Below are 12,111 nucleotides of genomic sequence, written 5' to 3'. Positions count from 1 at the left end.
GCAGCTCAACTCTTAAGGGATGAGTCACCTTACTATATGGGGTGGGCATTAATGAAAAAACCTCTGAAGTTTGTCCTTTCTTCATATTTGAATTCCCTGACATTTACTGTTGAAGACTCCGATGTAGTTAGTTGTTTCGGGTAAGGCCTCACTGAACTAACAATGAATTTGAATATCAGTTAGCACTTTTTGTCGAGGGTGGTACTAAATGTAGATGAATGATGGTGCAGCTGGCTATCATCTGTACACTTGATGTGTTTGCTCTCATTTGTGTCTGTGGTATAAAGAGCCACTCTTGTAAGATACAGGTTTCATGAATTTAAATCCTGGCCATTGATATCCTTCAGGGAATTTTGGGAGAGTACATGTTGTTAGTCTAGTACTTTGTTTGAAGAACTATATATTGTTTTATGTGTTTCTCAATGTGCATTCCTTGGAACACTTGCCCTGTCAAATGTAGATGTTCCATGAAAAACATTTCACTGACTAGGTCAGTTAGGGGAAGCACAGCCTATTGTATCCCCCTCTCAAAGTTTTATAAGATCTATATGGACATGAAAGGCTCAGAGAAGGCCTTCCTTAAAGAAGTGTTCAGTTGTGCTTAAACCATTGTTTCCCAAGCCTGTTTTACCATGGCATCCTTTTTAAAGCAACTTGTTAACGTCCAACAGGACATCAGTGTTCTAAAGGCCAACAACACTGGTCAACATGGGATAATGATACTTGTGTTACGTGAGTGTTCTTGTGTGGCGCTGAGTGCCGTCTGCCTGTTTGGCTGGACACTGAGGGCGGGAGCCTGGTTAGACTCCCGAGTCAGGCTAAAGAAGGTCTTGCCTGAGGGAGCTCCTCAAACTCCTGCATCAAAATGCAGTCTTGTTTTGTAACAGTTGCCCCTCTTCTGCACAGGAAGAGAGTTGCTACCTGTTTGCACTGATTTGCACGGCTTCTGACCAGAAATTGGATCCATGCTTATCTTACCAGCCCATCCCCTCAGCTTCCCGCCTGGTTCCCCCTGCTCCTCAGCCTCAGTGGCTGCCTTTCTTTTTCTGGAATTCACTGAGCTATTTTTTTAAATTCAATTTTATTGAGATATATTCACATACTAGACAGTCATCCATGGTGTACAATCAACTGTTCACAGTACCATCATATAGTTGTGCATTCATCACCCCAATCTGTTTTTGAACATTTTCCTTGAAACAGAAAAAGTGAAAATAAGAATAAAAAATAAAAAAGAACACCTAAATCATCCCCCACATCCCACCCTATTTTTCATTTAGTTTTTGTCCCCATTTTTCTACTCATCCATCCATACACTGGAGAAAGGGAGTACGATCCACAAGGTTTCCACAATCACACTGTCACCCCTTGTAATCTACATTGTTACACAATCGTCTTCAAGAGCACTGAGCTATTTTTGATTTGGGGACCGTGATCCTTCCTTTTCCCTCTGGAGTGCCTTTTCTGCTTCTGGCGTGTCTGACTCCTTTGACTTTCAGTCCTTGCTTGGATGTCGCTTCCTCGTTGGTCCTCCCTGACCCACTCAACCATGATTCCTGTTACTCTTTTGTAATGTTTACCACAATTGTTGTTAAGCATGCAGCATTTGCTTATGTGTTTCACTTTGTTTTCCCCACTGGACCATAAGCTCCCCAAGGGCAGGGGCAGTGTTTCTCTGCCCCACATCCAGCATGGCTCTGTCCCATCGGAGCGCTCAGCAAGTAGCTGTAGCACATGTTAACCCAGCAGTAAAATGACAAGCCCTGTGTTGGAATGGCCAAGTTTCAGGAAGTTTCATTTTGTACCAGGGTCAGTTCAGCCTCGTTACCTACAGAACATACACGAATGCCAGTTACTCTCATCCTCAGCCTGGAGGCTGGGCTGTCTCAGTAACAGGTACCTGCAGCACACACACGAGTGCCGATGGGAGGTGATGATTACAGATGAGTTTTTACCTAGGAGCAGCATTTTGGAAGTGAAATGCTCCTATTGTGAAGGCGAAAAAGTGTCTAAGGATGTATTTTTCCAACAGCAACATCTGCGCAAGTGGATGGAAGTGGTGGTCATAACCCACAAAGGGGGCCAGAGGAGCGACGGAAACGTGAGTGGCTCGTTTGTTTTGGGGATGGGCAGCCGTGCTGTGCACCGCGGCGTCAGGGTTAGCCCCCGAGCAGTGCTTCGAGTGAAAGTGGCGGGCAGAAGTTGAGTTTTACCTGATTATGGTTCATGTGACTTCCTAAATGTGTTTTATAACTGTAATATTTTGCTTTTATTTCTCTTAATTGCTTAACATTCCTTTTTATGTGTCTTTAAAATCTCTCTCTTGTTCACTTTAATATGATGTTTTTGTTTACATGAATTCTGGGAAACTTGAAACGTTAGTATTTCAATTATATTAGTTTTGCTTGAAATGGTGTATTTTCTAGCCTCTTCATGGTAGTTGCTATTTACAGGGTGGTACCTCCCTCCGCTATTGTTTTCCTTGTTTTCCATCACTGGGTGGTCAGTAAACATTTGTGATTAGTAATTAAACATTATTGCCTGATAAAACCTACTAGAGACTTTTTAGCATTAAGGAGAATATAATAATGCAATGGTATATGTGTTTTCTAGGTCTAAATTCCCCACCCCAATTTGTTTGCCAGAAGTGAAATGACTAGCACTTCAAAACACAATTTTAATGGTTTTGAGAAGGGAAATTGCTTTAGTTAAATCTTTAAAAATATCTGTTGTTGGTCATTAAAAAAATAAATGAATGCTTTCTGCTGTTTTGAATCTATTATTATTTGTGTATGTTAATATTTTTTTCAAGTGTTTTTAAAGTTCATGATCATCTTAGTGGAATTGTGTTTCCTTAGGTCCTGGTGGGATTTTACAACCCTGTCCTGATTAGGGAGATTATTTATAGTACTTCAGAGGCATGATTAATGTGGCTTTTTGTCCTCTTGTGCTTGTTTGTTTGATGCTGTGTTTCATCTCAACTTGGATTTTTTTTTTTTTTTTTTTTGGGTTTATTATGCTTTGTTTTGACCATTCTTTGTCAAGGTATTTTGTTTGTCATATTTCCTGCTGCTTCTAAACAACCAACTAAGCAGAAGTAAATCATAATTTTAAACTTTAGGAGTACTATACCACCCAGGACCTCTTTTTTCATATGTGCAGAAAAACAGGCGATACTTGTAGGGGACAGCAGGGTATATTTAAAAAAGCATCATCTCTTGAGAGTAGGTTCATGTACTGTATACTTTTATTCCTCATCTCTGATATGTTAGGTATTTGCTTTAAAATTTATAATTTGGTTATAATAAGCTGTTAATCCTATAAAACACAGTTCTAGAAGAAACACTAAAAAACCTAATGGGTAGATGAATGACACCCATTGGATCAAAAACGATTCCATAAACTTTCATAGCACATTCTTCTGAGGATTTCTTGGAGGTGGGGTGAGGGGGGGGCAGTTCTATGGGGGGTGGTCATGGGCTCCTTCTGAAACACTTTCATCATTGTTTTAAGCGTACTGCCTGAGCAGCCTGGGAGCATGCAGCTCGGGGTGGGGCTGTGTGTCTCAACACAGAGGCTGTGATGTTTGCGCACCAAAGGTAGTGTGGCTGTGGCTTCATCCTCCAAGCCCAGGACATACTACCTTTCTGTTCTTGAACTCTGCTCATTCTTTATGGACTGGGAATGGGACTTGGAAAGTAGTTTGTTCCTGTTTCATAAGATTCCCAAATAGCAGTCACTAATTGAAAAACTAGAATTGAAGGCATGTTCAGTAGTTGATTGAACAATTCATTAAAGCTCTTCCGTGGGCAGATGTCCTTTGCACTGTTTTATTCAGGAGGGTTCTCCTTGTTAACACAGTCAACAGGGGAGAGAGCTCATGACCACCTGTTGTGCCAGTTCTGGTACATTCTCAGCCCCTCTACCCCCAGTACACATACAGCTAGTTTGGGGAGGACTGAGGTTTGCTTCATAAGGCGACGCAGATACCTGGAGGTGATCTCATGGCCTGTGGCTTCTCCTCGAAGCGTGGGCCTCAGGGAGCCTAATGGATGGGCTAAACCACCTGGCACAGCTCACGTCTTAGCACGCCACATGAAGGCTTGGACTGTCCCCTTTAATGGAACTGTGTTTTAAGTGTATTTGCAGGCAGCAAGAGAGTATCATTTCTTCTCCTAGACAAGAGTTCTGAAATCCCTGGTTTTCAAGTTTTATGTAGAGAAGGCACACACTCTATTAGAAGGGCCATGCTGGACATCTGAAGAGTGGAAGGTGTACCTTTTGCTATTGAGCATTTGTTAATTATTGTGTGCTTTCTGATAATTGTGTCTTTACTGTCTTGTTTTCCCCAATAATCCTTATTGTGTATGAGTATACGGGAAGTTTTTGTGTAAATAACATAAATAGAAAAAAGATGATTTTCCTCCCCATCCTCAGGAAAGCATTTCAGAGTGCGGGAGATGTTCCTTGTCTCCATTCTGTCAGTTTGAGGTGAGAATAACCAATTAAAAGTCAGTTAATGACTTGCAATGTGAAGAACAGTTTCTTTTCTTTTCTTTTCTTTTTTACTCTTTTGTTGCCTTTTTTCATGCTGTGATTTTTTGTTTTGGTTCAGCCTGCCATGGAAGGGGTAGAGGTGAGAATTTCAGTGGAGGCGAGGAGGGGCTGCTGTCATTCTGGGTTTTGCTGTGACTTGTCAGCTGTACCGTGGTTCTGTAGTGGGCAGAGTGCATTGTGCCTTGGAGTGCGGTGAACGTCCTGTCTGTCTGTCTGTGGCAGAGTTGTTTTGGTATCCTTGCTGTGAACTGTCCACATGCCACGCATGTTTTCTGTCAGGAACTGTTCAGCAAGATTCTGCATTGTTCTCTATATGTTAGAATTGCAGTATCTCAGTACTGTTAAAATTCACTTTGGGTTTGCTGTCATAATGTTCATATGAGCTCATGCTTCCACCTCTTGAGGGGAACCTCCACAAAGAATATAGTAAACCGGCTAGGAAATGTGACTCCCGGCTTACCGACTGCCTTGAGTTTAAAGCCTTATGCTCCCGGCCCCTGGCCCACTGCTCCTCCCCGTCTCTCACAGACATGCTCACACACTGCTGTGGTTCCAGCTCTGTGTGACCTAGCACAGTCAGCGTCTGAGCTGGCCCCCTCCTGAAAAAGGGGGACGATAAACGCTGTCATTCTGTCTTCTGGTGGCACTGGGAAGTGGAAAGAAGTAGTTTTGTGGCAGTGTTTTGAAAGCTAAAAACCATAATATAAAAGTGCCATTATTAAATGTTACAATTTCAGGATAAAACTTACTCTGTTAGAAGACTTAAATTCTGCAGAAGACAAACTTAGAGGTGTAATGGGATTAATACTGAGGTAACTTCCTCACGACCAGCGTCTGTCATCCCCATTTCACCGTGCATAGGCTGACGATGACCATACTGAGCACTATACAGGATGAGCCATCAGGGGTTCTTACCTTCCCTGTGGCCTTGTGGAATTCCTGTGAATCATAGAAGCAGAACTATGGGAACTGAAACTAAAAATGGAAAGTTGAAATGACTCCCCATCAGAGCAGTTGACCACTGGGCCATTGGTGTATTTGGAATTGCAAAACTCTTGGCATTTCACATTTTAAATAATGATTCTGTAAGCAGTTTGTCAGCTTGATTTTGAAGCCTGGTTGAAAAATGCTTAGTACCATGGCCAGGTAATTACTTAGGTTGATATTTACTTTCTAGTTCAAATACTCAAGCATTTTTGGAGGACTTCTCTGTGCTAGGTTTTGAGGGCAAAAGACGTCTGTGCCCTCCGAGCCTAGTGGACTGGGAGGACCAGCTGAGGTGACGGCATGATGGGGCAGTTAGGTGTTCTCACGACCACACGAGGGGTCACCTCCTCTGTGAGGGGCACTAGCGCAGATGGCCGGGATGTTGCTTCCAACGCTTGGCCGTGTGCGTGAAAACAAGTGCAGCACAGTCGCTCAGGCACAGTCAGGCCCTCTCCCCTCTGCTGACACAGTCTGAAGGCCACGGGCAGTTAGTTTCCTTAGGGCACAGTTACAATCCAAGATGGGTAAGTTGTGGCTTTTTACATGTTAACTCTTTGCTTTTGTTGGCTAGCCTGGTGACTCTAGTTAGACTTCAGTAGGGCCTGTAGTAATGTTGATATCATCAGCTAGCAAAGCTAATTGGCCTATTTTATAATATCCGGTTTTCTTTATTAGGAAATGAAGATCTGTTCAGCAATTATAAACCTTTTTCATCTGATCCCAGCTGCACCTCAAACTCTGGTGAAGCCTTTGTTAGAGGTTGTAATGAAAACAGAACGGGCTATGTTGATTGAGGTAAATGGTCAAATTTAGGATTGATTCCAATTCTCCCTCCCTCTGTTGCTTGTAGTATCTTCACTTTGTTATATTTTAAATTGGTTAGTCAAACAGCATAAAGATGCTAGACAGTGACATTTGCTTGTGGTTGTTAGCACCCTCAAGTTATGAGAGGAGAGCGTGCTGTTGCTGTATTAGGTAGGTGGACAAACCAGTTAGGAAAGAAGAGCCTCGGCTCTTGAGAAGGGGAGGTTATAGGGTGCAGTTTCACCCTGTGTTCTCTAGGCCGGCAGTCCTTTCAGAGAGCCTCTGATCAAGTTCCTGACTCGGCACCCCTCACAGACAGTGGAGCTGTTCATGATGGAAGCAACACTAAATGATCCCCAGTGGAGCCGAATGTTTATGGTAAGGGCTGTGGAACGGGTGCTGGCGTCCCTGCAAGTCTGTGTCAGCCCATGTGCCCTAACACCCAAATTCTTCTCTCATTGTGCAGTGTCCTGACTATTTTTCTGGGATATATTTGGATATTGGAAACATAATTGCTGTTTGCTTATGTATATGGAAAATTCAAGTCCAGGAATCACACTCTATAGGATTTCAGGGGGATGGAGGGAGGTGCTGATAACAATATAATAATAACCATAAAGTATGATTACTGTTTAAGTGGCTTTTTTTTTTTTTTAATTGTTACTACAGTGACTTTGTGTAAGTTTTGATTAGCTTAACACAGTCTTTTTGTTTGTTCATTTTGTTTTCAGAGTTTTTTAAAACACAAAGATGCCAGACCTCTCCGTGACGTGCTGGCAGCTAATCCCAACAGGTTCATTACTCTGCTGCTGCCAGGGGGGACCCAGGCCGCCGTGCGCCCCGGCTCACCCAGCACCAGCACGCTGCGCCTGGACCTGCAGTTCCAGGCCATCAAGGTACTCGCATCCCCATCGGGCACCGGGAATCCCAGAAGGCTGAGGTACAGAGAGTTCTCTGTGTTCATCCCCGACCGTCTCTTCTTCAGATCATAAGCATCATAGTTAAGAACGACGACTCCTGGCTGGCCAACCAGCATTCCTTGGTGAGCCAGTTGAGACGTGTGTGGGTTAGTGACGTCTTTCAAGAAAGACACCGCAAGGAGAACATGGCTGCCACCAACTGGAAGGAGCCCAAGCTGCTGGCCTACTGTCTACTGAATTATTGCAAGTGGGTTCACTCTCCTGTCCAACAAGCTGATCGGGTGCCTTGCCCTTACTTTGTGCATAGCTGTGGTTCGTTGGATGCATGGAGACAAAATTGTTATATTGGGCTGATATGTTGTGATGAAATTTGCTGCCAGTTGACCACTTTTTCTTATTTTGACCTTTCAGAAGAAACTATGGAGATATAGAGCTGCTTTTCCAGCTACTCCGAGCCTTTACTGGTCGTTTTCTCTGCAACATGACATTCTTGAAAGAGTATATGGAGGAAGAGATTCCCAAAAATTATAGCATCTCTCAAAAACGGGCCCTCTTTTTTCGCTTTGTTGACTTCAATGACCCTAACTTTGGAGATGAACTGAAAGCCAAGGTGGGTGCCCCTGTGAGGCTGTGGGAGGTGGGCATTTGGGCCTCACTGGCTTGGGGTCCTATGGCACTCACTGCGCTCGTCTCTGGCTCGTTGACGCGTAAATTCTAGGCTAGACCATTCACGAGAAAAGCGCTGTTGATGAGGACGTAAGGCGGATTCCGCAGTGAATCCAGTGCTGAAAAGTAGCTTTTTGTTTCCTCATGTTTAGCAAATGACTTGTTTAAAGTGAGCAAAGTAAAAGAGGCTGAAATCTCTTCCTCAAACTTCATGGTGCAGCCTGGCCAAACTGGTTGCCATTCCAGCCTTCTTAAAAGAAAATAAACAGTATGGCTTTGTTTTCCTTTTCTTATTCTTTTTTTTTTTTTTTTTTTTTTTTTTTGGTAGGTTCTACAGCATATCTTGAATCCTGCTTTCTTACATAGCTTTGAGAAGGGAGAAGGAGAGCAGCTCTTAGGACCTCCTAATCCAGAAGGAGATAATCCAGAAAGCATCACCAGTGTTTTTATAACCAAGGTGGTATCACTAATAGCGTATTGGTATGAAAAGTAACCGAGCAGATGAATGAATGTATGTGTTATGTGGTCTCTTAAAATAACGTTTGTTTCACTAAAGGTGGTGTTTTGATTGGATTGCATTAATTTATAGCACAGCATTACATTATATTGCTTATAAGTGAATTCTTGAAAGCGGCTAATTTTGGAATGATTTAATTGATTCCAATCAGAAGTACAACATATCTCAGTGGAAACTCAGATACCGAACAGTTATTTTGTAAAAGCCGCTATTGCTGTTCAATCAAATTTTGGCATTCTATTCTGTTTTCTAAGTTTTAGCTTAGCAGAAGAATCTAGTAAAAGCTATGAGAATATTAGGGAATATTACACGGGACCCAGTTGCCACTGTGACCCTTTGTTGCCCAGTTAGTGAAACATGGCAGTTTTCTATGCATTTTTACAATAGCCTTTCCAGTTTGCAGTAGAGAGGCTTTTTTGAATCCAGTGGTTCTTTGAGGAATGCCTGTCTTATGTTAATTTCATAATGCCCCCACTGTCTTTTGCAGGTGAAGCTATTTAAATTCACCGTTTGAGGTTATGTTTGCCTTGAGATTGTTTACTGAGAGTGTATGAGAGTGTATGAGCTGTTGTAATACAATGAGTGATTGGCATTTCATACCTGAAGTGTGGATTATGGGTTCTGTAATAGATGTTGTCACGTATTAATGCTCTTTGGAGGGACACAGATTTCTTACCATTCTTCCCTGGGGTCAAGATGGAGAGCTTTTGTTCTCACTGGCAGGTTACTGGTCCTTGTATAGACTTTGTCACTTCCTGTAGTTTTGCACAGCACCCCACCCACCCAAGAAAATCAGAGTTGAGCCCAAGGATTTATTCTTGGTCTACATGCAGCTCTTTGCCTTACTCTGGGCAAATATAGGGAGATAGTAACTGGGATGCAGTCCCTTCTGCTTTGCTGCCTTTTCTAGCCTGTGCCTTCTGTGTCGGCTACTGCTGATAGGACAGAGGGAGAAACAGCATGCCCCCTCCTCGGCGTACCCCCTCTCCCTCAGTGGGTTGGGGGTGATTGACTGTTGTAAAGCAGCAGATCAGGGAAGGTCAAGGGGACCTTGACAAAAATACAACTATGCTGCACAGTCTGGTAGACAGAAAGTAAGTTAGGATAGTCACTTAAACTGGACAATGTAGTCAGTATACTTGATTTAATAGAGACGTGGGGTGTTCCTCAAAGAATGTACATTTTTTTCCTAATGTCCATGAAACACTGACAAAAATCTTGTTAGATTCTTGGTCACGTAGAAGATCATAGTTTTTTAAAAATAAAGATGTTTTCAGATCACATTTTCTGATGATCATGCAGAAAAATAAGGAATAAATAATTAAAAGGTTACTAGAAGTAAAATCTCAGCTACTTGGAAATTAAGTACCTTTGTCCTAAGTCACCTTGTATCAAAGAGGAAGTCAAAAGAGACGTTATGTACTAAATATAAAGCTTTGTGAAGATAAATACTTCATACCAAAATCTATCTTTTTTTAAACATTGAAATAAATTTAGTGAGTTTCTAATCCACGCCTACAAAAGGAAAACTGATGTGGCACTATTGCTTCCCTCATTGTAAAACTCAGTGTTATATTCATTGTGTGTGTGTATTTTTTAAAGGTCTAAACTGTGTGACCCTCAGTAGGTAATACCGTTCAAACATGAGAGGTGGCTTCCTTTCTGCTGGTCTCTCCCCACAGGTCCTTGATCCAGAGAAGCAAGCAGACATGCTGGATTCCCTGCGGATCTACCTCCTGCAGTACGCCACGCTGCTGGTGGAGCACGCCCCCCACCACATCCACGACAACAACAAGAACCGCAACAGCAAGCTGCGCCGCCTGATGACCTTTGCGTGGCCCTGCCTGCTCTCCAAGGCTTGCGTGGACCCAGCTTGCAAGTACAGTGGACACTTACTTCTGGCGCACATCATTGCCAAATTTGCAATTCATAAGAAAATTGTCCTTCAGGTATTTTGCAGGTCTCCTTCCTGTGCAGATACCTTTGAACACGTGTACATGTTGCTTCCTTCCTCTGACAAGTTCAGCCTCTCCTTTTCTATTGTCTTTTCTCATTCACGTTTTAAAATGCTCATTTTGCCATCTTATAAAAACTGGTAAACTTCTCCCTCATGATTATTCATGTCCCTCGCTCCCCTGTCACTGCTCTGCTCTGTTGCTCCTCTGCAGCTTTGCTTTTTTTTTTTTCAACTCAGTTTTCTTGAGATATATTCACAAACCCTACAGTCATCCACAGTGTATAATCAGTTGTTCACAGTACCATCATATAGTTGTGCATTCATCACCAGAATCAATTTTTGAACATTTTCATTACTCCAAAAAAAAAAATAAAAATAAGAATTAAAATACAAGTAAAGAACAACACCCAAAATACCCTTTCGCCCTCCCCCCCCCATTATTCATTTACTTTTTGTCCCCATTTTTCTACTCATCTGTCCATACCCTGGATAAAGAGAGTGTGCGCTACAAGGTTTTCACAATCACAGTGTCATACCATGTAAGCTACATAGTTATATAGTTGTCTTCAAGAAACAAGGCTACTGGGTTGCAGTTGTATCAGCTTCAGGTATTTTCTTCTAGCTTTTCCAATACGCTAAAAACTTAAAAAGGATGTCTATATAATGCGTAAGAATAACCTTCAGAATGTCCTCTCAACTCCATTTGAAATCTCTCAGCCAATGGAAACTTTGTTTCATTTGTCATCCCCCTTTTGGTCAAGGAGATTTTCTCAATCCCACGATGCCAGGTCCAGTCTTATCCCCTGGAGTTGTCCCACGTAGGGGGAGGACAGCCTTGCTTTTAAAACAGAATTGTCGCTGTTTTCCACCTCAAGCTCCTCTACCCACTGCATTCTGGCTTCTGATTCTGCCATGCTATTGCAAATGTTTTGGTCAAGGGCCCCAGTCCTTTAGCTAGAGGCCAGCAGGTCCTTTTGAACTTTCCCTCTTCCCAACTCCTCCACCTTGTCGAGGATATCAAGCACTTCTTCCTTGAGTCTCCTTTTGAAGACTTTGAGGTCATGCAGCCCTGAGCTGGAGTTTTGTTTCCTCCGCTCATGAACTCTGTGACGCTGGGTGAGTTACTGTCTCTGTGGAAAAATCAAATGTAATTTTAATCACATTTGAGTGCTCAGCTGTCTGCTCCCTCTGTGATAGTTCTTGTTGTTCTATTCTGTAATTAATTGTTTTTCTTTCCCAGTCTTCTGACCTTTTGTGGTATTAAACTCCAGACCCAGATAGAGCCAGGGGCTCTCAGATGTCCCCGTTTCTGCACTGGCACTGTGCTCCCCAGTGCATCCAAGCTGGAACCTGGAGGGCCATCTCTCACTCCCTGTGATCCTCCCAGCGCCCAGGCATCCTCATGGTCATGTCCTGGGGATTCTGACCCCCATCCCCACCCCCCATCCGGCACAGCATCTGTCAGGTCGGCTCTGTGTTCCCACAACCTCACACCAGGCCTTCATCTCTCACTTGGATAGTCCAAGGGCTTCTTACCACAGCCTCTAATAGTGTCCCTGCAATCCATTTTCCATAATGTAGCCAGAGTGAAATGAACAGTGCCTCTCAGCTGACCTGCTGGACAGAAGATCCCTGAGAGAACAGGCCAGGTCTTCCTTATCTCTGAATACCCGCTGTAGCCTAACATGGGCACAGGGCGGCTG

At 43.1% G+C, this 12,111-nt stretch overlaps 1 protein-coding gene across 10 annotated transcripts in view; it reads left to right on the top strand.

Moving 5' to 3' along the window:
• The window catches only part of LOC119517799 (transformation/transcription domain associated protein), a 140,613-nt gene that overhangs the window by 66,495 nt on the left and 62,007 nt on the right, over positions 1-12,111 (top strand). For 9 of the 10 annotated variants that reach the window (XM_037814799.1, XM_037814803.1, XM_037814798.1 and 6 more), the window contains 8 exons: positions 2,033-2,101; positions 6,220-6,339; positions 6,607-6,726; positions 7,080-7,244; positions 7,334-7,515; positions 7,680-7,878; positions 8,263-8,391; positions 10,134-10,400. In XM_037814799.1, the coding sequence (XP_037670727.1) occupies positions 2,033-2,101; positions 6,220-6,339; positions 6,607-6,726; positions 7,080-7,244; positions 7,334-7,515; positions 7,680-7,878; positions 8,263-8,391; positions 10,134-10,400 (1,251 nt within the window). Of the gene's footprint in view, positions 1-2,032; positions 2,102-4,437; positions 4,492-4,615; positions 4,637-6,219; positions 6,340-6,606; positions 6,727-7,079; positions 7,245-7,333; positions 7,516-7,679; positions 7,879-8,262; positions 8,392-10,133; positions 10,401-12,111 lie in introns of all 10 variants that reach the window. The other variant, XM_037814806.1, reaches the window with a different exon arrangement.

Source organism: Choloepus didactylus, chromosome 21 (genome assembly GCF_015220235.1).
Source record: "Choloepus didactylus isolate mChoDid1 chromosome 21, mChoDid1.pri, whole genome shotgun sequence".
NCBI lineage: Eukaryota > Metazoa > Chordata > Mammalia > Pilosa > Megalonychidae > Choloepus > Choloepus didactylus.
Note: the sequence above shows the minus strand (reverse complement) of the source record. Positions and strands in the feature narration are given on the sequence as shown.